Source organism: Lepidochelys olivacea (assembly GCF_965140295.1).
Source record: "Lepidochelys olivacea isolate rLepOli2 genome assembly, chromosome: 10".
NCBI classification, from domain to species: domain Eukaryota; kingdom Metazoa; phylum Chordata; order Testudines; family Cheloniidae; genus Lepidochelys; species Lepidochelys olivacea.
In genome coordinates, this window is record NC_140420.1 from 77,573,522 (window position 1) to 77,600,793 (window position 27,272).

Consider the following 27,272-nt stretch of genomic DNA (forward strand, 5'->3'; position numbering starts at 1 on the left):
CTGGATGTGGCCTCACTAGTGCCAAATAGAGGGGGAATAAGCACTTCCCTCGATCTGCTGGCCTTGCTCCAGCTAATGCAGCCCAATATGCCGTTAGCCTTCTTGGCAACAAGGGCACACTGCTGACTCATATCCAGCTTCTGCAGAAAATGACTTGGGGATTATAGTAGATGAGAACTGCCATTTTAGCCAGTCAGTCCCCAGCTTGTAGCAGTGCGTGGGGTTCTTCCATCCTAAGTGCAGGACTTAAAACTTTTGTCCTTCTTTTGGCCCAATCCTCCAATTTGTCTAGGTCACTCTGGACCCTATGCCTACCCTCCAGCATATCTAACTCTTCTCCTCCCTCCCCCCCCCCCACTCCCCAGCTAGGTATCACTTGCGAACTTGCTGAGGATGCAATCCATCCCACCATCATCCATGGTGTGGGGGAGGGGGGAAGAGACCACCTCTCTCCATTGTGCAGGGTGGGAGAAAGATGAAACCTTGTAGATTGCAGAAAATTTTTTGTCTAGAACCTTTAAAAACAACCCCAACCCCCACCCCAATAATTATTAAGCAGTATATAACCATGCATGTGATTTGTTGTTTCAGACCTTGGAAACAATGGACACAGGGAAACCTTTTCTTCATGCCTTCTTCATTGACTTGGAAGGCTGTATAAAGACACTTAGGTATTATGCTGGGTGGGCTGATAAAATCCAAGGAAGAACTATCCCAGTGGGTAAGTTGAACCATTCCATGTTCACCTTTAAAAACTCCTTCAGTCTGTGATATCAAGTACATTGAGACAATCAGTTTAAGGAGTTTCCCTTCTGAAAAAATCATCCCTCCCTCCCACCCCACAAATTACTTTATGCCTTTTCCCTTATGGAAAGGCCATAGAGTTTAAAGGAAGATTATATTCCTCCCTGAGAGTTTTGGAATTGCCCTATAGACTTTTATGAGAATTCTATCCCTGGTTATTGTACATCCAGTTTCACTGAAACTAAAGATTTCGCTGTTGGTGAGAGTGCATTGGAAATCAAAGTTCAAAGGATATTTTTGAGTACCTTCTTTGTTGTTAGTTAAATTAGGTTTATTGGACAGAGGCCAGATATGCTAGCTCAGATCTGTCGGTAATCCAAGTACATGGCAGACATTCAGTTCCTGGGGGTTCGGTCAAGCTCTAGTTTGTAGGGGTATTTAATTTATTTCTAAACACTTGCAGCACTTGTTAAAAACTCCTCTCCTAGGGTCTGTGCTTCATTACACCCATGCCAATGAATTTAGTGTGAGTAACTTAGGGAAGAATCTATCCGCTCATGTGTGAGCACAGGTGTGGCCTTGGGAAATGACGGCTGGTTTTTAAGAAAACAAGGGTGTTTGCACGAAGTCAGCGAACAGCTAATTGAAAGTCATCAGCCTGCTCCTTTCCTTTGCCCTAGTGATAGCTGGTGGTCTATGAAGGAAAGAGCACCACAGACAAAGGTTAAAGACGGGCTCCTTCTGGTAGCTGTGAAGGACTGCACTCCTTGCCCGCCTCCCGCCAGTCAGCATTGATTTAAGGGTAGCAGAGTCCAAGCCTATGTCAAATCCGATATTTCTGTCACACAAGCTCAGTTTAATTTGTAGAATTTCTCTCTATGGAGATGGCTCTCAGTCTTGTTTGAGATCACTTCCAAAGTGCATAATAACTAGAGACCGCCCCCTAACATGGAGCTTCATAAAAAGCAAAAGTTCTAGTGGGCAAATGGTTTTATTAAATAGTCTTTTTTGTTTTTGTTTTGTTTCTGTTCTCAGAAACAAAATGATTCTAATTGAATCAAAACAAAACTTGATTTTTGTATCAAATTGAAATACTGTTGTGTTTTGTTTTTTTTTTCCACATATTTCTTGTGGGAATCTGTCACAAAACTTTGGAATTTTTCCCTAAGAAATAAACCTGTTTCCCCACCACCACCACCAAAACTAAAAATCATAAAAGCGTTGATAATTCATTTTCTTTTATTCGTCACTGAAATGAAGAATTACACCAACTGAACATGTCTGAGCAGCAGGAGCAAGTGTAAGGGAGGAACTGACCCAGTGGAATTGATGTGATGCAAGTCAGTGGATTTCAAAGGGTTATACCAGTCTGAAGTAGAACAGCACTTGGCCCTCTGTAGATCACAGATCTGAATTGTTCTGTGATAGATTTATCCTATTGAATAACTTTCTTCCTTTTTGAAGAGCACCTTGCCTGAGTGTGGGATAGAATGGGTGACTCCACAATCTTCTCAGATTAGCTTCACCTCATATAACTCATTTATATTCATTCTGCCTCACCGTTCTGTTTATATCATCATTTTATATAGTTTCCACTATTCAGCCCCGCACAAGTGCAGTACATACAGGTATGTCACAATATTGGCTTTGATCCCTTACACATTTTGGTTTTTGTTTTGCAGATGAAAACGTTGTCTGTTTCACCAGGCACGAACCGATGGGTGTCTGTGGGGCTATAACTCCAGTAAGTATAAGACTGGCTAATATTTTTAGCCAAGAGGTGCTCGGACCCTGAGGATCCCCTCTATTTACAAATATATGTATGCCCCACAGCATTACAGCCATTGCCCTCTGTCGTGGGGCAAGTGCGCCCTGTCCCCTCTTGGGGCAGGGTAATTACTTCCCCACAGTCATGTCCTTACAGCCACCCCTTGTCTTGGAGTTGTGTGGACTAACAGTAAAAGTCAATATGGCCGCACTCTCAAGGTTGTCTGGCCCAATGGCCAGAGTCAGGGTGATGGCCCCTTCCCACAGGGCTGTGGGATCCAATGGCCCAAGTCACTATGGCTTCAGCTTGACTGGGGTGTATTGCCTAGTGGTCATCAGTCAGTGTGGCCACCTGGCAAGAATCAGTAAGTTCACCCTCTCTCAGGGCTGTGTGGCCTGGTGGCCAGAGACAGTATAACTGCCCCTTCCGTGGGGCTACGTGACCTAGTGGCCTGTTAGAGGAGTGGGTGGCGGCCTGGTAGGAGGGCCCAGGCCCTCCCTGCTTCACCAGGTCCCCGCTCAGGGCTCGGTCAGTGGCAAGTATGCCTGTCACTGGGGAATCCATCCAAAATATGCTGATTCCACTCGGCAACAGAACTAGTCTCCCTGAGCTACTTCCTACTCAGTTCCTGATGCCATGGTCCCAGCGTTGCCATGGTCGCTGGGCTCCTCAGTCAGTGCGGCTCCCAACAACTCCGCCATGCATTGGGTGTCCTCCAGAGTCTCAGCATCCCTGGCTTCTACTCTCTGGGGCTTCTGCAGTTCCTGGGCTGGAGCTTGCAGCGTGCATCCTCTCTCTTTGATGGTCAGCCCTGAATGAGCTGAGCAGCTTCCTTTTATACCTAGTCTCTAGCCAGAGTATGCCTAGCAGGGCCACAGGGTTGTGGCCTCTTCGGCCCAGAGAGTGGAGTTAACTCTCGCCGTAGCGGTGCGGGGCAAGTGCGCCCCATCACACCCTCCTAGGCGAGGAGGCTGGACTGGAGGGCATTTCCTTTGGAGCCTGATGATGTTTCTTGACTCATCAGAAGGAATTGGCCTATGGTATTCCAAACAGCTCTTTGGCATAGAAGGCTGGGTCTCAAGATCAAGTCAGTCTCCCATATGGCACTTACACAAGAGTCACCAGTGACCAATCCATGATCATCTGCTATTCTTACCTCTTGAGCCTTTTCTTACTGAGTGGTTGCAAGCTAGTTGTCCTGACAGTTAAGGCTGCTGACTGCCTCTGGGGCATTGTGGTTTTTTTAGTTTTAAATTGTCATTTTTTAGTTTTGTTTCCTTGTTCCATAGTTTGGTTTTATAGCTGATCAATACCATTTTTCTTCTCCTGGTGGGTTTTTCTGATGCTGAGAAACTCTGGCTAGTACTTGGAATTCCTCAGTTCTTCAGCAAGTGGTATTTGCTTTATTTAAATAGGCAGCCGGACTTTACAGCTGTTGAGGAGACCCTAATGGCTGTAAAGTGCTTTGACCATCTGTTATAGAGGCAGAGTAGTGTGTGAGCTACTCTGCTGTGAGAGTCTGTTGAGGAAGGTCAGAGAAAGATCTTGGGCCAGTGTTGTGGAGGGTGAACCAGACTATACTAGAGGCTAAAACAACTCTGTTTTTGCTGGGACGCTGGAGACTTTGAGCCTGATCCAGTTTGCATTAATGTCAATGGACGTTTTTGCTTCTAACTTCAGTGGGAACAGGATTGGGTCCCTCATGACTGACTTCTGACCTAGATCTTGGAGTTGAATGGGCTGTTTGTTTGGTTTTTTTGCCCGATAGAGGTGACTGCAGAGAGAATAGAAGATGGCATAGATGAGTGTCCTGTAGATGATAGATTGACATGCGGAGACCGAGTTTGGCTTGGGAATGCATGCTGTCTCACTCTGTTTTACAGAGCCTGGCTCGGTTGAGGTAACAGAGCATTGTCATTTTGTGACTGTGCTGCATTTGAGTGAATCGAGTCCAGTGAAGTTGAGACTCTCAAGTGTTTTGCATTAGGGGCATAAGACTGAAGAGGCCCTCTTGGGTCATCGAATCTGCAGCCAACCCAGTCCTACAATCCTGCTCATACACTTCGCAAGCTCCAGCTTGCATTGACCGCTGATTTAAATGCCTCCATTTCCATCCTCCAAATGGACCTGACTGTTCGCAGATGCTTTTTTGGATTTATGCCCCTTCAAAAATTCTGTGGTGGCTATTTTCAGGCAGGAGGTTTGGAAAGCCACCATATCGTGGGGAGGGGGAAAGAACTGAGCAGATGCTATCTCAAGATTCTGTCTCTAGTGTTGCTATTTAATCTATGGGAATTGTACACAAATATTGGGCTTAAACTGCAAATGTAATCATTATCCATGCTGATACGACTCTGTGCACCCTGAGGCATATTGTTCCACTTTAAGGACATTGTCATAATAAAAAACCAAGGCCACTATCCATTCTGGTGTGTAATTGCCTTGATTTCAGTAGCATCTGTATTCGTATTTGCTTCTGTAAAACCTCTTATTTATTTTATTTTAAAATATCTGGACAGAATCCCTGTACATTTGAGATTGTTTAGCTCAACATCAATTATGTGGAGTTAAATGATTTGATTAATGATCCCTCCAACGTACTGAGACCCACCTATGTTCAGAGGTGCTGACTCTGTGGGTGCACCAGGGCTGGAGCACCCATGGGGGGGGAGTGGGTGCTGAGCACCCACTGGCCACCAACTGATCAGCTCCTTCTGCTCCCCTCCAGCAGCTCCCATCTGCCACCATCAGCTGTTCAGCAGCAGGCAGGAGGTGCTGGGGGGAGGGGGCGGAGCTGGGGCAGGAAGAGGCAGAGGAAGGCCGGGGTGTGTTTGGGGAAAGCTGAAAGTCAGCACCTGTGCCTTTATTTACAAATTATGCCAACCTCCTTTTGTAAAGTGCTTTGAGATCTACTGATTGTAAGAGCTAGGTATTATTGCATGGTGGTTTGTCCCAAGTCTGGCTCTCTGGCTAGTCTCTTCACTTATACCAGCACAATGGCATTCTGGGGTGGGGGGGATCCTGGCAGGTTTGGATCACACCTTCACAGTATGGTTTTCAGGTGTTGATTTTTAAATCATGGGTTCTAAACCTGAGCATTCTGGCCTCCAGGGAGGGCTGGCAACAGGCATTGGGGAGGGGGTCATGGCCACGGTGCCCTTCTCAATTGCCAAATCGGCAAAGGTCCCAGTTTGCTGGGTGAGGCATCATGTTGTGGAAAAGCGGGTCCCAGTATGGGAAAGGTTGAACCACTGTGGCAGATTATTTAAAATTCTGCTTTGTGTCTGGAGTTATGGATTAGAATACCAGAGGTCTTATCTTAGAAGTTACATTACTGTTCTGTTACCTGTGTGAAGTTCTGGATTCCTGTCTTGCTTGCCTCCATATATTTACAAAGAAGACCCTTGACTTGAGACTATGGAAGTCTTACTACAGTAAGAGAACCCATCATTCGTGACTGGTACAATTTGTACTCTAAACTTTTTTCAAAGGCAATAGCTGTGTAACCCACCTAGGCGCTATACACGATGTAACGGTGGATGTCTTTCTAGTCATTTTATTTTCTCTGTAGCCAACAAATGTCACTGAAAGCAAAGGGGAATACTGCACAGAGGTCAATAGGGAGCTGACTGGTGCTAATTTCATCAACTTTATACTCTCTTTCAGTGGAACTTTCCATTGCTTATGCTTGTTTGGAAGATGGCACCAGCACTGTGCTGCGGGAACACACTGATTATTAAACCAGCTGAGCAGACACCCCTCACATCCCTCTACATTGGCTCCTTGATCAAGGAGGTAAGAAATCTTAGCAGCACGTTCAAGGAGTTTACGCAAGTTACCGTTTCTCATAGGCAGCGAGTCCAATTCAAAAGGCAGCTGTAGCCATCGTCAGCTCCCAAAGATGTTGCTGCCAGCTCCGTTCGATGCCAGATCTAGAAACAATCTCCCCTTTTTCTTTCAAACTTTTATCTCTTGATCTTCTGTGCATGAATGCCCTAATTCACCAAGGTATTTATGCAAGTAGTCCCAGTAACTTCAATGGGACCAGGCTAGCCACATGCTTAAAGTTGGGCACGTGTTTAAGTATCTTGCTGAGACAGTGCTGAAATCACCAGGTATGTGGTGGGTTTCCCCCCCCCCCTTTTCTAATATGTTTAGTGAGACTATTTGGAGCTAAATTCTGCCACCCTTAGTCATGTTAGCGGCATTGTCCCATAAATTGTCGGGCTGATCACAAAGCTTGAGACTACTTGGCACGAGTACAGGGGGCAGAATTTGGCCCTTAGAATATGGGACTGGATCCTGCAGCTGCTTCATGCACAGAAATTGCACTACGTTATTGTGATTTGACTTATGAAGGTGTGCCTGGTGCTTAACCGAGAACGAAAGTCTGGTCCCCATACTGAGCAGAGGGCTAATGACCCAGGACCCTAATCCTGCATGGAAAATAATGCAGGTGCAGGCATGCGCCCTCTCAGTTGAAATATCAGGACCCAAGACCCTCCCAGGAAAATACATTTCAGATTTATGGCCTAAATCATCTCAACCAGGGAGTTGACGTCACCTGGTTAAGATGATCAGCAAGCCCACTGATGTCAATGCAGTTAAGACAAGGATGAATGCCCCCCATGGACGCCACCACCTCCTCCACCCATCCTGATGGCCCAGTCCTGCAGTCTTTACTCACATGGGCCTCAGTTTTGCCCAGCCTAGCCTAAACAAGTCAGTTGTCCTATTGAAGTCAATGTCACTGAAGCACAGGTCAAAAGTTATATGTGTTCTTATGTGCTTTGCTGAATTGTTGCCATGGGCAGTCCCAAAGACTATGCTTATATGGCCCCACACATCTCTTGCTTGCTTTTTTTTTTTTAAAGTAGTTTAGCAAATACCTAAGAGTTTAAACCAACGTTCCCTGCAGAGCAAGTAGCAAAGTGTTGAGCATCCTTTGTCTCCCCCCTCCCCTCCCACAAGCTGGAACAGGCAAGCTAGACAACCATCAAAACCCTAAAACGTTACCCAGAAGAAAGTAGAATTTTCCAAGGCAATTTATAACCAAACCATGTTCCTTTTTTATTTATTTATTTATTTTTTTCTGTGTCAGATGAGATTCCTGCAGGTGCATTCTCTTATTAGCCTCATGAATGTGTGTACTGGAAGAATCCACCAGAAATGAAGGGAGCTGAATAACAAGTCACTCACAGGATACTAGGATTGTGTGCCTGCACTTCCCAGTCAGAAACAGACTGGCCAGCCTAGAAATATATATCTTCACAGCAGCCCCTGTTTCAGAGAAGATCAGGGTTGGAAGGGACCTCAGGTCATCTAGTCCAACCCCCTGCTCAAAGCAAGACCAATCCCCAATTTTTGCCCCAGATCCCTAAACGACCCCCTCAAGGACTGAACTCACAACCCTGGATTTAGCAGGCCAATGCTCAAACCACTGAGCTATCCCTGCCCTGCCCCCCATTTATTGTTTCAGAGAGCAATAAGCAGATCAGTTGGGCCAAGACTTTGGCTTGCATTTCACTAGAATTTTACCAAAGTTTTTCCTATTGTCATTGTGCCAGAACACACACAATGGCTGTCATAGGTTAATACATTATAAATGTGGTTAAAAACTGGTTACCATCTGCTCTCTTGGCACTAGTGGGGAAAAAAACGCATCATCTAATGGTATCTTACTGACATCTTAATTCTCCTGGCCTCTGAAGAACCACAAAGGCAACCTTGGGAACTTTCTGCTCAAAACAAACTTTAAAGGGCCAGATTTTGCCTTTAGTCTCCCATTGACTAGGGATGCATAGCTGTGGCTGGAGGCTAAATTTGTCCAGAAGACTATTTTGTTATAACAGCAGGGCTGCAAAATGCAAATCCTTCAATAATTCTCTCTCTCCTGGTGATTCCAGGCACTTGTGAGTGGCTCTTATTTTCATCCTGTCCAATCCAGGAGGTAGCAAGCAGCCACAGTGCTGGAAAAGATCATGAAAACCATTCTTAATCTGGAAAATTGTCTGTTTGCCTTTGATTTCAAACCTTTGGGTGCTACATGCTTCGTTCTTAAAAAGTACTAAGCATACTTTGGGGTTTAATTAACATTCGGGCCCTGATTCTGGTTTCAGTGTGACCACTTATGAGAAGTCATACATGTACGTAAAGTGTTTGCAGGATCAGGGAAGAGGTGCTGGTTAACTCACTGTGGCATTGAGAGGCTCATCTAATTAATGTTTATAAAATTCTTTGAGATGCTCAGACCGAAAACACTATAGAAACTATTTCCATTGAGTGATGGTAAAACCTCCATATGGGAGCATAGTTTACATGTATATCCTGGTTCTTAGTCCAAGAAAATTGGAGTGCTGAGAAGAAATCTGAATGGTTCTTATTACCCTATTTCTATAGTATAATCTCTCATTTCATTTTCAGGTGGGCTTTCCTCCCGGTGTGGTAAACATAGTGCCAGGATATGGCCCCACAGCTGGGGCTGCCATTTCTGCCCATCAGAACATTGACAAAATAGCTTTCACTGGATCAACAGAGGTAGGTGATCGCTTCCTGCTTTAAACTTGCCTTTAGCCTTAGTGCATTACCGGATACTGCTCTTCGCAAGGAACAGTATTTCTCTGGTAGAAGTGCTATCTGTGGAAGCTTGGACCATTGTAAATTTCAGTGATACTCAGTGCTTGGAAAAACGAAATCTACTTGGTGGAATTTTTCAGAGGTTTTTGGCTGCTCCCACTGTAGTCCACTTCTGTCGAAAGCATATATATATGCTTTATTTATATATATATATATATAACCCAGTGTTATATCCATTCTGGGCCAAATCCTGATCCCATTGAAGTCCAAGTCAATGACAACATTTGTTATGAAAAGGACTAAGAGTTGGCCCTCTGATAGTAAAAATGGTATCATAAAAACACCTTCAACCCAATGTTTTCTTCTCCCTTTAAATTTAGATACAATTAAAATGTCACTACAATAAGCATCCTTTTTGGCTGTACATGCATGATAGAGACGTAAGCCTGCTTTGCTCAGGGAAAATGATCTCTCCAAGTGCTCGCTTGGGGTTAGCAGTCTGGGGGAAGGGAGCGGGGTCTGCATGGTCAGTGTTGTGCTGGTCCAGCTCTTGTTGTCTGTTAGTACTGAGCAAATAACTGGCAACCAACTTATATACTGAATTTCACTTTTTTAGTGAGGTGATGAGCCAGATATTTGCTACTAAAACCTGAGCGCTCTAATGGCAGGCCGAAAGAGAACATGCCAGGGTGGTGAATGCTGCTGAATCAAAATTTGCCGGCGAGTTTGAAGAGTTTTGCTTTAAGAAAAAGAGGACTTGTGGCACCTTAGAGACTAACAAATTCTGAAACTTGTTTTCCCCCCCCACCACCACTAGTTGCTGAGTTCCTTTGCCCCTGTAATAATAATGCAAGAAAATCTATAGCAAAATGTATGCAGCATGTGTATATCTTCATCTGCTATGACAAAGGGCAGCATCCAATAAAGGAGGGTGCGTTATGCCAAGGATCTATGCATGTTGGCTATTCAACCAGGCCATGTGTTGGACTTGTTTGTTTTTCATTTTCCTCTGAGTACTCCCATCCTACTTGAGCATTCTTCCAACGCCTTCATTTTGACATTCACTGCATGCTTTTTATAATTTGCATAATTATGATAAATTACACTGAGCTGCCTTCTCCAACACCAGAGGTGTGTCTCATTTTATAGGTTCAAAGACCTGCTGAAGGCCAAATGTTTTGTGTTTAACACCACCATCTAGTGGCTTATCATACATATGTACATTCCCATTGGTTATCCCAAAGGGGACATGGCACAGAGCATCCTTGTTCCTTATGAAGATTGTAATATAAATATGAATGGGATCGGCAGTATGCTCATGTTGAGTGTTGCCCTTTATTTGATACTCTATATAATTAGACAAAATATGTAAAATACATAGAATTATCTTTGTAGGCTAAGAATAATCTTTCTATAATCAAAATCAGGCACTCTGTTCTAAAATCCTAGAAACTTTCTTGTTTTTATGGATCCACTTTTTATAAAACATGAACAGATCTGTCATTACAAGAAAGACTATCTAATGCATTATCTTAATGTTCGGGCTGAAATCCTGTCTCCATCCAAGTCAGTGGGAGGTTTTCCATCAACTTCACTGGAGTCAGGATTTTACACGTGGTATTTTTATCTTTGAGTTGTGGGTGGGCATTTAAAAATCAAAGTGCTTTGACACAGTAATGAGGGTCATATTGAGTACATTAGTTAGGTAGATATTTCTAATCCTTTTCACTTTCTGGTTCTTGTGTATTAGCATCATGATTTTAGTATTTGGGTGCAAATACTGCAGGCGATTGTTTAAATCAAAATGAACATGGAAAGGTGGAGAATGAAAACGTTTTTAAAACCATGTTTTAGGTTAACATAAATGCCTAACAATTTTGATCTTCAATTACCTGACAGTGTCTCCTTCTAGCTTCCTACTTTTCAGCATATTTAATTTATTCCTAATCAAGCAGCTACCATATAAGGTCTCTCTCTTACTCAGTTAGCTTTATAGCAAGTTATGTTAATTTTCAGCAGAAGACCGCTTTCTCTTTCTATTATCTTGAGGGCTAGCTGGGAGGACTCTGCACTGCTAATTGGAAGGACCAGGTTCACTTCTGGTTTGGGAATCTTGCTCTGGTTATAAAGGTAGCAGGTGAAACTTGAGTGTAACAAGCTCTTCAGCTGATTGAAACTTTTATGTTTTTTTTACTGTTCTGATTCAACAAGATCTGAGTGTTTCTCCCAGGCACACAACTGAGTACAAGGTTGAAAGGACATACCATAGAATCAAGGAGCACAATCTCTTTAGTGGAACAAAGAGAAGGCTAAGGAGTAACTTGGTCACAGTTTGTAAATGCATGTTTAGGGAACAAACATTTGATGATGGACTCTTCAGTTGAGCAGGCAAAGGTAAAACAAAATCCAATGTCTGGAATTTGAGCCTAGACTGATTCAGACAGCAAATAAGGCCTACATTTTTAAAGGGCCAGAGTAGTTCACCATTAGAACAATCTACCAATTCTTCAGTTAAGATTAAATCTTTTCCTAAAAGATAAGCTGTAGTTCAAACACACATTGTTTGGGGAAAGTTCTGTGATCCGTGTTATGCAGGAGGACCGACTAGATGATCACAATGGTTGATTTTCAAATCATCTTGTCAGAAAATACTAGGGGAAAATTCAAATGAAACAATTTTTTTATTTTTTTTTAAATGATTTTTGTTCAAAAATTTTCGTGGAAAAAACATTTTCATTTTTTTTTTTTTTTGGGCCAGCCCTATTTATATGACTATATTGTAAATTCTTAGGGCAATTCGTTCTGTAGTCAAAAATTAAAACCTGTCATGTGGTAGAGGATCTACTGATACCAGAGACCGAATCCCTTCTTTAAGTGCAAAACTCACCTCATTAATTGTGGAGCCATGACAGTGATTTCATAAGAAATGGCAGGGTGTCACCTGATAGATTGTTCTTTTTATAAGAACAGTAGTCCATTAGTAGTCCTTCCTGCATTGTCCAATTAGGGGCCTGATCCTGCAGCCCTTACTCTGTCCAAAAAATGACTTCCAGGGGACCGCTTGCATAGGTAAGAACTATAGAATACCAGGCCCCTACATTTCCCTTATATCTAAGACAAATGATAAATATTTGTGATTTTTAAAATTGCAAGGCCCACCTTGGATGGCTAAGTACCTTGTAGAAGCAGGTGGTGAGAACTAGAAAATTCAGCAATTAGAAACCTGGAAGAATTATTTTGCAATTCCAGCTGTTTCACAGCCTGTCCTGCTCTTGGTAACCTCATGCATTTTACGACACTTTGAATGAAGTAATTTTTTTTTTTGAGGAATAAACCTGTGTCCTGTGAATCCCAATGCCATAGGTTGGAAAACTGATCAAGGAAGCGGCCTCTAAAAGTAATCTCAAAAGGGTGACCCTGGAGCTTGGAGGGAAGAACCCCTGCATTGTGTGTGCAGATGCTGACTGTAAGTATTTGTCACATTGCAATTAATTAATTTTCTAGTCTCCGTGGCCCACACAGCACTGCTAGTGACTCCCATGTAACCTCTCCAGCAGAGGACACAGCATGGTCCAACTTGCCACAAAGCCTGGCCAAGACCTCTTTGCTAGAGGGTGTGCTACACCACGCCCTGCACCAGCCAGGCTATAAAGGGAGGGCTCATGTGAACAGGAGCGGACTGTTCCGAATGCTGCCCTCTCTGGGGCAGGGAAGAGCCCCGCTGGCTGAGGCTGCAGAGATGGTGTATTGTATCCATGCACCCCTGCTCGGCTGCCCACACAATTTTCTCAGCCAGCACTCCTGCGCTGACTCGTTTTTAGTCTCCCTGACAGAAGAGAAGCTGCAGCTGTTTTCTGTAAAGGCAGCATCCGTCCCACAATACTTCCCATCACAGGGGATAAGGACTAAATTCTGCCAAGCTTAATGGGACTACTCCGTGTGAGTCAAGGTGACTGAACTGGGCCCTTAGCTGAGACGTGCGCAACCAGAGACTGTACCGGGAGGGAGGATGGTGGTGCAGACAGTCAGAAGATTTGGTTATGTCTCGAGGCTCACAGGGAGCTTTCTTTTTTGGTATTTTTATAGGCCGCCTTGAAATGAGCATGTTTTTTTTTTGTTTTTTTTGAGGAAGCATTGAGAGGGGGAACAGATAGTGAGGGACTTTCAACAAGTCTCGTTAATTTCTGGTTCAAGTCAGTAGAACGCCTCACTCTCTCTGTGGTGACCTTTCCATTCCAGTGGACTTGGCGGTCGAATGTGCCCATCAAGGAGTTTTCTTTAATCAAGGCCAGTGCTGCACTGCTGCCTCTCGAGTATTTGTGGAGGAGCAGATCTACCCAGAATTTGTCAAGCGCAGCGTGGAGTACGCCAAGAAAAGACTCATTGGAGACCCATTCGATGCCAAAACTGAACAAGGGCCACAGGTAATGATGATGTGCTCAAGAATAGTTTTCCGCACTCCTGGTGCGAGTGGTGCTCCTGTGTGAGCTGCAGTCCTGATCCAGTGACTAATACCTCATTGTATTCTTTCTTCTCTCTGTTCTAAACATCAATTAATCATGAGGGTTGACATGTTGGCTCTTTCCATAAATGAACTGAAAGCTGGACAATAAAGAAATTTACCCAAGTGGGCTGCCCTTTTGCATAGTAATGCAAAACCTATTACGGCACAGAGTATTTTGTGCAGGCAGAGTGTGGTGGCTGCAGATGTGTTATAATTCAGCTCTAAAACAGTGATGCCACCCCCTTGCAGGAGGAATAATATGTAGAAGTGGAGAACAAAAACCCCTAATGCACAGAGAGGGGTTTAAGCAGAGTCCTTTAAGCAGAAGGCAGGACGGTGCCAAGCTGAATATCAGCCTTGCCAACATTTTGGACTTTTACACCTCTTCTTATCCCTTCTAAGGAAGCCATAAAGATCCACGATTGAGGGAAATGTTTCATCTTCTCCTAGGTCAACCAGTTATTAATAAAACATAACAAACCCATGGCACCTTAGAACTTGTGCTCTGCCAAAGGTAAATGGGAAAATGCCACTCCAAAAAGTTTCATGGCTTGTTCTAACTCTGGAATCCATAACTTTCTACTGGTTCAGACTTTTCCCAACACAGACTTGAAAGGCTTAGGCCATCACCATGATAGCCCTGTATGAAATAGGCAGGTTCTGCTTACAGTTGGAGCTCTGAAACTGATGAGGGCCCAGCTCTGCCAGCCATTCTGACTGCGTATAACGACCTCCTCGTGCAAGTCATGGCTTTGAAATCACTGGACTGCTTGCATGAGTAAATTACAGCTCAAGGTGAATAAGGATGGCAGAAAGGGGCCCTTAATAACAGGAATGTGGTAATTTAAAGAATGCTAACTAATGGTTAGTGAGATAAGACCAGATTCTGATGCCTTTCCCTGGGCCTAGTCTACAGCTAAAATTTAGATCAACATAGCTACATTGCTCAGCAGTGTGAAAAATTGGTATGCCGGAGTGCTGACCTCCACCCCAGTGTAAATGCAGCTAGGTCAATGGAAGAATGTTTCTGGCTCCTGCCAGCTGGGGGGAGAGATGACCTACCGCACCTGGGAAACAAAACATACCTCCTGGTCCTGTAGGAAGCATCTACGCTACAGTGCCCAGCTACAGTGCTGTGGTGTAGATGTGGCCTTACGTTGAGCAACACCTTCCTTTGCAAACAGTCCCATTTGAAGCCAGTGGTATTTCTTGCAGAGTAAGGGCTGGTCTACACTTAAAACACTGCAATAGCGCTGCTTCATAGGTATCTCCTTCACTGCTGACGGGAGGGGTTCTCCCACTGGCCTAGGTAATCCGTCTCCCTGAGAGGCAGTAACTAGGTTGGCAGGACAGTTCTCCTGTCGACCTTGTGCTATCTACACTAGGTCAATTTAACAATGTTGCTCAGGGGTGTGGATTTTTCACGCCCCTGCCGTGAGTGATGTAGTTATATAGACCTAATTTTCTAGGGTAGACCAGGCCTTAGTTGCTATTCAGTGAGAGTGAGGGTACTTTGGACTGAAAGCTCCTAAGGGTTGGAGCTGTTTTTTTTTTGTTTTTTTTTTTATTCTGTGTTTGTACAGCACCTAGCACCACAGGGTCCTGGTCCATAAGTAGGTGCTATGGTGATACAGATGATAAAGCAGCTAATAGTGAAGTTGTTGCTTGTGAGCCAGTGAACGCCCCATGACCACATGTCCTATTTCTCCTGTTCTACCTGATCTGATGCATATGACTTTTCCCTCTTTCCCGCATGTCTGTGTGCCAACCATCTAAACAAGAGGAGACCCAAGATAGGGAGTGGAGCATGGGAGGCTGTTTTCAGCACTGTCCTGTAGCTTCCAGTGCAACACAAACCATTTCCTCTGTCTGCACATAATCAGAACAGCTGCTTCTCTGAAGTCTGGCTTTTAGACAGGGTGCATTCCAGGCTGGCAGTGGGGAAATGTGTGCATTTTGGAACAAATGGCTCAAATCTCAAGGAGGGAAGGAAAAAACCTTCAAAACCATTTAAAATATCAAAAACCAGTAAATCCTCCAGAAGTAGTTACCAAACATACAGGGCTCAATCCTTAGCTTGTGTACACCATTGAAACTCTGCTTACACCATCTGGCCCAGCGTGTCTGAATCAGATTCTCCTCTTACTTACACCTATGTAACTCAGGAGTTACTCCATTTGTAGTCAGTAAAGTTATTCCTGATTTACACCAGGCTGAATGGTCTGGAATTTTTTTTTTTTAATCTGCAAAATATTTTTCCAGAAAAAAATCCCTGATGTCCCAAATCAAGGTGGTTTTTTTGGTCCTGCTGTGAGAATCTAGGAGCAGCTCCTCAGCTGGTGTAAATCAGGATAGCTCCACTCAAGTCCCGTGGAGCAATGCAGAGTGCCAGCAGCTGGAAACCTGGCCCATGGTCTAGACATTTTAAAAAAAACACAGTTGGGAGACTTTGGCTGAATGGCTCCTTAGGCCTGTGTCCACTGTCAGAGCCGCAGCAGGCAGATTCCATTGTTCTCTCCATTACCTTCTCCTGGGCAGGGAAGATGAATATAGAGAGAGCACGTCTTAGATGTATGTTTAATAACTTGCAATACTTAAAAGCCTTAGCTGTTGCTCTGGGCATGGCGCACCCAGAGGGGCGTCAAATAGGCATTCAAACAGTAAGGAGAAGGAGCACAATGTCAGGGCAAGGAAGCTACATAGAATATTTCTTCTTCTCCTCGTCTCCCCCCCCCTCCCCCCATGCATGCTATTTTCCCTGCTGCAGAATATCCGTGTAGCTGATGGGCCACATAGTTGCTGGGCCCCAAACTCCTTTTCTATCTGCACAAAGGGTCTTGTTCCATCTGCATCAAACGTCAAAATGTGTGGCAATAGCCCCAACAACTCACACTGCATTGCTCCTCTGGGCTGGGTCATAGCATGCAGCTGGCGCAATGGGAGCAGGCCACAACACTACACTCTCTCCCTGAAGATGCCCAGGAGCTGGGAGGCTGCTTTCCTGGGGATGCCCTGGCCTTACATCCATTTGTGTCTCCCTGACCCATAGGAAGGACATGTATGGCCCATGCATATTTGTATATGAGCAGCCGAGTTACTGCATTAGCTTCCCCTTTGTAGGGCCCCAGGGGAACACATGTGTAACCCTTCTGTCAGCAACAAGGTCCAGGTTCAGTGTCTAGGGGTTCCTTTTCAGCAATACACCACGAAACCGGCTCGAGCCCACACCCCTTGGGACAATAACACACCACCCCCTGGGCGCCTCTAAGAGGCAATACTTCCCTTCTCCCAAGCACAGAGTCTGAGTTTAGCAAAAAACTTTTAATAAAAGGAGGGAATTAATTCAGCATTAATTTGGGAAAACACCACCACTAGGGCTCATAAACACAAACCATGAGCAAAAGACCCACCCCCAAATAAGTTGGGCAGTGTCCTTTTCCCCCTCTTAAGTCCAGCAACCCAAAAGTCCCTTTAATGTGCCCATCCTTCTCTGTACCCCACTCACAGTTGCCAGTGCAGCCCCAGACTTCAGAGGTTCATCTGCAGAGTTCACCTCCCACCTTGTGTGGAGGGGGGCCGGGGGAGAATCAGGAGGCACCTTACATGCTGCACTGTTCGGGCACTTGCTTGTTGCCCCCAAAGGCAGATTGCCACGCCTCTGTGGGGCTCTCCTCTGGCCCTCTCCACCAGCCACCCTGCTAGCCACTTGCTATGCCTCTCCACCAGCTGCCCCCTCACCAAGATGTCTTCAGCCCCCACACTTAACACAGCTGTCAGTGATTTCAGCTGTTAATGGGACAGTCTCTTGCAATAGAGACACTATCACAAAGTAGGCCTAATATTTAGACCAAGGTATCAGCGATTTCAGCTCTGCAGCAATTGAGTCCAAATTAGCTCTTTTGTTATACCATGGAGAGCGGAAGGGTTACATGGTATCTGGGACCCTTAAACTGGGCCCATACCACCAGATACAAGTACCTCTCCCCACCCTCTCTCAATTCATTGAGCTTTGGGACCCATGTCCCCTGTCTAGCAAGTGCCGCTCAGTTGAGGGTGAGTCCCTCCATTGGGGTATGCCAGGTGCAGTTCTGCTGCCCTCAGATCACGCAGCAAGGATAGCAATCCTCTATTACTCCTGCCCCAATAACAAGGAGACTGGGGATCCAACACCAGCCACAAGTGATCATTTGAGCAAGCAGTCCCATCATGCTGAGCACCTAGGCAGGGTGGGTGTGTCCATCCAACCTATGTTGCAGCATACATGGCATCCAGCATGGGGGGTCTGAGCCAAGTGCTGATTTCACATGCAGATCCAGGGAATTCTGGTGCTTGGGGTTGAGTGACTGTAGAGGGTAATACAGTAAGTCAGTCCAAACTGCAAATTTGCTACCTAATCCATCAATAAATGGCAGACAATATTCGGTTGTGTTAAAATCCTAATAGACTGGGACAGATTACCACTGTCTGCCCATTCTGATGAGATATTGGTGGATTGGGTATCTAGTCTACTTGCACAATTACCTTCTACAGCCGGTGGAGGAAGAAAACCGTACAGTGTTCTGCCACACATTGGTTAAGGGTATTTTACCGTACATTTCTAGCAAAGATCAAAATGGTCTGGAGAAGGGCCACAATGATGGCTAAAGGCCTGGATGGGGCATGCATGGGAGGAGAAACCACAAATAAAAAATATATTTTGCTTGGGAAGAAAATGTTGGCAGGACCTTGAGGGGGGCCCTACAAAATTCTGAGTGGCATCTTGAACTCCAGTTAGTCTGTGGTGTGCGTTTGTGGGTTGAATACCTTTCCTTGTAATAAATGAGCAAGACAACACCTGTAAAACAAATGAAAGTGAATATTCCTTTATGCAACCTAGAGTCACCCTGTGGAATTCAGTGGGCAGAAGCCACTGAGTCAGACATTGGTGCTGGATTTTAGGAGGCTGGATAATTTCAATAACGTGTAGTTGAGCAAAGCAAGATAATAAAAGAGTAATCAAATCTCGCACATCAGGTCATAAACATCTGCTTATGAAATAATATTGAAATACTGCAGGCATCAGGAAGGCAAAGCTTCTCCATGTAGACCCTTGCCCAACTAATCAGGTGTGCTAGAAGGAGGGGTTGTTCGTTTTTTTTTTTCTTTTCTTCTGATGCTTCTACTATGGTCGTTGGGGGAGGGGTATACAATATTGTCTGTGTCTGTGTGTGTGTGTGTGTGTGTGTATATATATATATATATATATATATATATATATATATATATAATTTTGCTTTCCTCTGAATCAGGTATTGACCACTGCTTTCTGGTTTAGATGGATCAATAACAGCATTTGTCTTATAGATCAGGCATCTTTAATAGAGGGTAAAACCAAAATTCAAAACTGTAAATAATAAATAGCTCTTGTTTGATCAGAAGCATAATATATCAGAACATTTCGCAGTCTTTAATTTATTTCTCCTCACAATGCCCCTGGGAGGTAGGGCAGTACTAATATTGCCATTGGACAGATGGGGAAACTGAGGCATAGAGGCTAAGTGACTTGCCCAAGGTCACACGGGAAGTCTGGCAGCCCAGGGAACTGAACCTGAGTCTCCCAGGGGATACATTACTGTCCTAACCATTGGATTATCCTTCCTCTCCTTGATAAAGTAGTGGTCAGAGTTAAGAGTCTTGCAAGCTCTAGTTGAAATGAAAAGCACCAGAAATCCTACCCTTGTATGTTGCTTTTGGAAACAGGTTGTTTTGTTTTTGTTTTTTTCCTCAATGTGTTTCATCATCTAACAGGCCTTTGCTTTACAAGAAGTTACAGCTGTATAAATATTCTTGTTTTTTTGTGATGCAAAGTGGTTGATTGACCTAGATTGGTCATGGCCAGAGACAGGTCAGCATGGGAAGCGCTCACAGATACTTTCAAATTATTCACATGTGGCAACCGGCAAATAAACAATATGCAAACCACCTGCCAACTCTTGTAGGTGGCACCCTGCATCATCTGTGATCGCAGCCATTTCCCCAGGCAGTACTTTGCGTTCTTGAAAGATTGTTTTCCATCCTCTACTTTACCCTACCCTATGTGTTACATGTGAGTGCAACATGTATACTTTAAAAGAAAAGGAGTACTAGTGGCACCTTAGAGACTAACCAATTTATTTGAGCATGAGCTTTCGTGAGCTACAGCTCACTTCATCGGATGCATCCGATGAAGTGAGCTGTTGCTCACGAAAGCTCATGCTCAGATAAATTAGTTAGTCTCTAAGGTGCCACTAGTACTCCTTTTCTTTTTGCGAAGAGAGACTAACACGGCTGCTACTCTGAAACCTGTCATGTATACTTTGTATTTGCTTTGTGTTTTTGTTGCAGAGGCAAATTTTGCATGCACTCAACAACACGTACATTATATTGTGTTCTTCCTTGTGTACCTGGCTTCCCAAATATCTCATTATTCCGCAGAGCTCTGATGTTTGTTATTTGGGTAAATTCAGATTGGAAGCATGAGGTCAGAATTAATTATGGCGAACTGTCGCGGGTGGATAATCTAGCGGGGGTTATATGACTGCGTCTGCTTTGGGCTGGGTCTTGCATCCTGATGCCCGCATCTACTAAGGTCAAAACAGGACCCTTCTCTGACTAGAGGCCAAATTACTCATGAAAGTTTGTAGTGAGTGGGAAAGATTGACAGTCCAATACTGGATCATTTTGATGTGCACTTGCTATTAAAAACCATTTCCAAAAGGAACAGGCTGTAGTACTGCCCACCTGAGGGCTGTGGTATGCTTAGATCTTCACTGGTTTAACAAGGTTGGGGATGAACCGCATCCTAGGGCTGTCTGGTCCTGCCAGTGTGGAAAGAGGATGACAGAGGACCAGAAATTGTTGCGACACTGTTATGGGTCTGTCTGCGTTAGTACCACAGGGTGCGGTGGCGGGGGGTGATTTGAGGTAATGCAGACATACCTGAGCTAGTTTTAATCCAGCTATCTCGGGTGCCGTTAGCAGTGTAGCCATGGCAGTTCCCCGTGAGTGAGGACCAGGTTCCAGGTAGGCTTGTCCAGGCCATACTGAAATGCATTTTGCCACAAGTTCACTGCTTCCAGTACCTGAGCTGGCTAGACTACCGCTGGCTTGGGTATGGCTATGTGAGCTGCAATCACTTCCCATGACTGTGCTGTAGACCAATGGTTTCAACCAGAGGTACCGTACCCAAGGGGGGTACACAGAAGTCTTCCAGGAGGTGCATAAAAAGCACTAGTGAAGTCAGTACAAACTAAAATTTCATACAGACAATGACTTGCTTATACTGCTCTAAGAACAATATTTATATTCCAATGGATTTATTTTATGATTATGTGGTAAAAATGAGAACATCAGCAATGTTTCAGTAAAAGTGAGCTGTGACACTTGCATTTTTATGTCTAATTTTTGTAATCGAGTAGTTTTTAAGTGAGGTGAAACTTGGGGGTAAACAAGACAAATCCGACTCCTGAAAGGGGTACAGTAGTCGGGAAAGGTCGAGAGCCACTGGTGTAGACATACCCTTAGTCTCCAAAAGGCTTGTCTACATTTGAGTGTTAATTCACATTAAGGGAGGGGGTGATTTTTAAGTGCAATAGCTATTTTGGACTAAGTCCAGGTATAGACAAGCTCTGTTAATCATGCTTAGATATGGTCATTTTCGTAATGTAGCTGAATCCTAAGTGAAATGCAAACCTCAATAGTACAATCTAACAATGTGCTGAAATTGTTTAACCATTGTCCGATAATATAGCTGCAATTGAATCAAGTCTTTGGAATTACAGTGACAACACAGAGCTGCTGTTCCATGACATGCCTTTTGTATCTGACAGATTGACCAAAAACAGTTTGATAAAATTTTGGAGCTGATAGAAAGCGGGAAGAAAGAAGGTGCCAAGCTGGAGTGTGGGGGTTTAGCCATCGGAGACAGAGGTCTGTTCATAAAACCCACCGTGTTTTCCGAGGTTACTGACAACATGCGAATTGCCAAAGAAGAGGTACAGTACTCATCGGCGGGTTTAGATTTCCGGTCACGTGTAGAAGCCACAGCCACAGTATTTTAACAGTGCTTTTCCTTCATTATTTTCAGTGAGAGTCCCACTAATCTGAAAATTTTTCAGCCACGATCTTAGTAGATGTCAAGCAAAATAAACTGCTGAAAATTGCAGAATTTATTAAGTTGACAGAGCATCCCAAAAAGCTGCGTGGGGCAGAAATGAATTTCTAACGTATCAGTAATAGGGGAATTTCCGAGGTTTATTTAAAAAATAATCTGCCAAATAACCAGAAGTGGCAATTTAATAAGAGGGGAGAGGGAAGGGGATATTGTCAAAGTTGTTAGAGCCAAAGTGTGATTGCCTGTTTTTCTTTTATCTGTTTGCATAGTACGTATAATTCCTGGGGGTTCCCCCCCCCAAATAAAACAAGTGCTTTCTTGCCCTTCTTTTTCAAAATAAGCGCCAGCAGCACAGTGCCAATGGGCATGCTACAGTAACGTATCTGTGTATGAACTTCAGTTGTAAGCGTTCAGGCCCCTATTCAGAAAAGCACCTCTAATCAGGAAAGCTTCCTAAGCCCCCATTAAAGTCATTGGCACTTAAGCCCTTGTTTAAATTTAAGCATATGCTTCAATGTGGTGCTGAATCAGGGTTTCATGTAGTTGCTATGAACGTTGTTACTGAAAACGAAACGATTTTTAATGGAAGGGCATTGACAGTATTTTTCTGACTTGCAAATTCAGCAAATTGCAATAATTCAGGCATGTATTTACTAGTTACAGAAATTCCTCACCTGCCTGCTCCCTCTCCATGATCAGAAAATTCTTGGACCATCTAAATCCACAGTCACATATTATACGTAGCTGGCTCGGTAGGGTACCATGTGCTGTGTTGTGCCCCCTACTGGATGGAATGAGAACTGCTCAACTGTGCATGCCAGGGTTTATGCTGCCCAAAGTTAGGAGATGTTCCCCTTTAGCTCCAGGGATATGCCCCCTGTGCTTTTGGGCATGGTGATCTAAGTTCTAACCCCACTGTTGCTATAAAGCCATGAGTACTTGAAGTGCCTCCGAGTGAAACCCTGACGTTGGAACTCATGGACAAGTTAGAATATCCCAGGAACCTACAAAGAGAAACTTGGTGAGCCCAATCATTGCAGATGTAAACGCTATTCTTCTCTTGCTGTTATCCTTGTTTGTGCTGGCTCAGTCATCCTAGTGTCAAAATACTGGGAAAACCAGACTTGTAAGTCAGAAGCTCTGGTTTTCAGTATTGAATAGCAAGCAAGCTGAAACAAGCGGCATGTGATTAGACCCTGAGGTGTCCCTTTGAAACAGTATTAACTAATGTATTTCCATTGGGAAATGGAATGGGAATAAAGTGGCTGCCAAGGTCCTGTTGACACTGGTGTCTGATAGTTTAGCCTAGACCTTTTTATGGGGACACTTACTGTGTACTCCTGGGAAAGCAAGTGTTGTCTTGATGTGTCAGATCTGCCATGCAGTCTCTGAGGAACCTGGAAAAATCTCAGTCAGCCTGGGCGTGAGTGTCCTAAAAATAGAGAAGAATAAGAGCTGAACACACAATCCCATGACGAACCTCTCTCAAATGAGTTACCTCCAGATCCCAAACTCATGATTCATGGGGCTTCTCCAATTTCTTTCATTTGCAGTTTTGCTGCAAATATGTCCTTTTACTCTGTCTGCTAGTAAGACTCCATTAAGAACACAGACCTTAAAAAGGCAGGAATTTGCAACAACTTGTTTGGAGTCCATCTTTTTGTGAAACAATTGATTTAAGCTCTTGCAGGGGATGTCCCTGTGGAAAGCTACATGTGGGAGCATGTCTCCATTTCATCAGTGGAGTATCAGCCTGCATAGCATATGATCGTCAGCACATAGAAGTCTCCTGGCATTGCTTCTGTATTGTACTTCGTGAAAAACTTCAGCCCACTTGTGCTCAGAACAGTAGGCTTGTACTATTTTGTGGCTGCAGATTGCCCTTATGAATATACGAGCCAGGTTATGCACCTGCAGAGCGAGTGCATGCAGAAGTGGTGGGCAGCCACTTGTGTGTGCAAAATCAGTGGCTTGTATCAACAAAGCTGTAGAAAACCAGAGGCTGTAGAAAACCTGGGTGAAAATGTATGTAAATGTTGTACATTTCAACTACAGCAAGTGCCTGTTGAGCCCATAGAAAGTTAGAGTTCTGAATGGAGAAAGAATGAACCATTTTAAACGTATCCAGAACTTTCTAAACTTGCCCATTTTAACCAGATAATTTTTGCTCATGTAGATTACAAGATTCCATAATGCGAAGGAAAATCTTTAATCTTCTGAGGTTTGCATCATACAGATTTAAAACCTTAAAACACCAGAACTGAAGACATCCATACAACATTTCTAAGTTTTAATTTTCAGAACACTCCCTGATCTTTGCAGAGTAATGCCGGTTTAATTGCTTACAGATTTTTGGACCAGTGCAGTCGATAATGAAGTTCAAAAGTATAGAAGAGGTCATAAAAAGAGCAAATAACACTGAATATGGACTCACAGCAGCAGTGTTCACAAAGAATCTGGACAGAGCTCTGACATTAGCTTCTGCGCTGGAATCTGGAACAGTCTGGTAAATGTGTTTCTGCCTCTGGGATTGTGATACATCGAGGTAGTTTACAATGTGTCTGAGCCCTGCTGACCAGTAGCACTGACCCTGAGCTCCCTTCCTCTTGAAATTTTGTTCTAAGAAGCAATAGCTATTGCTCAAAATGAGATAGTGAGAGTGAAATGTATTTTAGAGAAACCAAACTGTGTTAGTTCCCACACATTTTAAATGTACTCTCTCCTATGGAAAATCCCAACAGCATATGCTGCCTTATCGATGAACATGGTTATGCCTTCTGAGAAGCTTTATTATGTAATTATTGTATAAGGTCTTAAACAAGGTAACAAATCGGTTTGAACAGTAGATGGCACCATGTTACCGGTTAACGAGGCAAGTCAGCATTTTGTGTACAAAGCTCCTGATTTAATATTAGGACAGTTTAAAGAACTGGGCTGAAATCCTGGCCTCGCTGTAGACAATGGCAGTTTTGGTCTGGTGCCTGATGGTATGGTTTTTAAAAAATCTTTTCTATTTAGAAACAATACTTTGTATTTATCCAAGATTTTCAGCCTCTGCCTCGGTAAGGATATTTACTGGAGAATAGGGTCTTTGGTTTTGAAGAAGACCTTCACCACACTTCTTCATGTGATGCTAAAGTCCTGTCTGTTGCAACAGACCAAATCCTGCTCACCTTGCTCAGGTGCTGTAGTCAAGGGATCAGGATTTGAATCCTTGTAATCACATCACAGCTAGTGTCCTATAGAAGTCGGACCTCGGTGGAGCTAGTGTGACATTCGCTCACCAGTGGGTTACACTAGCAATTTCTACTCTCACCACATCACAGATGTGTCTAATACAATTGTATTCCTACACCCATTGCTACAGGTTGAGCCAGCATGTACTCTGGACAGTAGCAAAGCTGTTGCAGCTGAGGCGGGCATGTCTAGACAAGGAAACAGGTTATATTTTTTAAAAAGTGTGTTTTTAAACGAGGCTTGGAAACTAGCATAGACACAGTTTAAAACCTTTACATACGTGTTTGCTGGTCCTGGCCGGAAAATGGACAAAAAGGACCAATCTTGGTAGAGAATGATGGTTTCTCAAAAATTCTGTTTCCTGCTATGAAAAAATCAAACTCTGTGGCTGAAATGACCAAAATGTAGTGAATAAAACACCTAGTGAAGTATGTAAAAGGGAAGAGATACACGTTTGTCAGGCAACTCATGGCTATTAATAAACATGAATATATTTCCCCCATCTTCCAAGTGTTTAATCTGATAAATTATGTTTGATCATAGGATCAACTGCTACAATGCCCTTTATGCACAAGCTCCTTTTGGTGGTTTTAAGATGTCAGGAAATGGCAGAGAACTGTAAGTTTGTTTTGGTTTTTTGGTTTTTAACTCAGTTTTGTTATCTCTTTTCTATCTAGAAATTTAAATGCAATATTGTAAGTGTGATGACTTAGTAAGGATTTCACCAAGCTTGCCTTACCTGTTGGGGCTGGATTGCCCTTACACCTCTATGTTGTGATTTATACCAGTGAAACTTATCACAGAGTTCGAGAGCAGAAGGGACCACCAAATCAGTCTGACCGCCTGTATATCATAGGCCACCAACCCCCCACATTAAACCCAGCAACCGAAAAAAATGAGACCAAAGTATTACAGCCCACAGGAGACTAGACTGTTATGTGCCCGAGGCCCCTACAATGGCAGGGAAATAATGGAGTGAGAGCAAGAGGGTGTAAAAACTTCCATTGTGATTTGTTCATGTGAATGGTGCCCTTAGAATCCCCCTCGCCCAGAGTGCAGGTCATCCACAGCACTCAGTGCTCTCTGTCCTAAAACCGCTTTTCAAAACTCAGTTAACTAGCTCCTACTCTTGCTTTAACGATAAAGGATATTTCCTTGCCAGGTAAACATCAGACCAAGGCTGTCATGTGATGAATTCTCCTTGCTTCACCTGCTGATAGAGGTTAGGGCTTGGGAAGGTGTTTGGGGATGGGTTCCTGTGGTTATACAGAGAGCCTGCCAGAGAAAAATGAATTCTGCTTCCCCCATTCCAAGGCTTTTCAGTTACTGAAGGGCTGCTAGCTTTTTCTCAGTACCTCTGGAAATCAGGTCTGTCTCAGGTTGGTCACCCCAACATTCTAGCACCCAACTTAGCGTCCACCCTTGAAAATTTTGGCCCAACGTCCCATGAGAATCAGTGGCAGGACTGGGAATAGAACTCACATTTCCAGAGGCGGATTCATCGCTGCATAGGCATAGGAGAAGCAGCTTGCAATTACCCTGTTTAGGGGCTTCCTAAGGACTTGCTTTGTCCTAACCACAGAGCTCCTTCCTAGGTGTTAACTCACAATCTATTATTAACCATCTCAATTGGCTTTGTTTTGGAAGAGAAATGTGTTCAGATGCTTGATTTGCTAAACAAGATGGAGAGTAAGGATGATGAATCATCCCTCCAAAGGATTATAAAGACCATGAGAAAATGTATAGCTTTCCTTTGCATGAGGGGCTGCCTAATTAGATAATCACATCAGGGCTTTATCCCCTGGCCAATGAAGAGAAAAGGGGCAAATCCCCCTTCCCCCCCTCCCCGACCTGGACGTAATATAATGAATGCACCTATCATCCAGTTAGTTGTTCTATACTAACATTATCTGTTAGGCCACACACGACAAGTTTCCCCCACCCCCATATTTTATATATGTATTTACAGTACATGCTTCCACACAGAAGCTTATTTTTTTCTAAGGAAGAAGAGAGCAAGTGCAATTTTAGTTACTGTCTGTAATTTTAGTTAGTGTGCACACAGTGCCTTTCCTTCTGCAGACTCCCAAAACGCTTCATGAATTCCACCAAGCTGGGAATTGAGACATTCCTCATGTGAATATTAGCCCCTCAACTCTTGCTAGACTTGTATCAAAGCGTGTGTGCGCTCTCTCTCTCTAGAGATAGATAGATATGTATATAGAAAGTGCATTATGAGTAGGGCCCTACCAAATTCACGGCCATGAAAAATACATCATGGACCATGAAATCTGGTCTTTTGTATGCTTTTA

The 27,272-nt window shown here is 43.8% G+C and overlaps 1 protein-coding gene across 1 annotated transcript in view; it reads left to right on the forward strand.

Annotated features, from left to right (window-relative positions):
• Window positions 1-27,272, forward strand: part of ALDH1A3 (aldehyde dehydrogenase 1 family member A3) — a 50,493-nt gene that overhangs the window by 20,175 nt on the left and 3,046 nt on the right. The window contains exons 4-12 of the mRNA XM_084642041.1: window positions 592-721; window positions 2,427-2,488; window positions 6,179-6,307; window positions 8,936-9,049; window positions 12,452-12,554; window positions 13,328-13,512; window positions 21,440-21,604; window positions 24,072-24,229; window positions 25,504-25,578. Of these exons, the coding sequence (XP_084498167.1) occupies window positions 592-721; window positions 2,427-2,488; window positions 6,179-6,307; window positions 8,936-9,049; window positions 12,452-12,554; window positions 13,328-13,512; window positions 21,440-21,604; window positions 24,072-24,229; window positions 25,504-25,578 (1,121 nt within the window). The remainder of the gene's footprint in view (window positions 1-591; window positions 722-2,426; window positions 2,489-6,178; window positions 6,308-8,935; window positions 9,050-12,451; window positions 12,555-13,327; window positions 13,513-21,439; window positions 21,605-24,071; window positions 24,230-25,503; window positions 25,579-27,272) is intronic.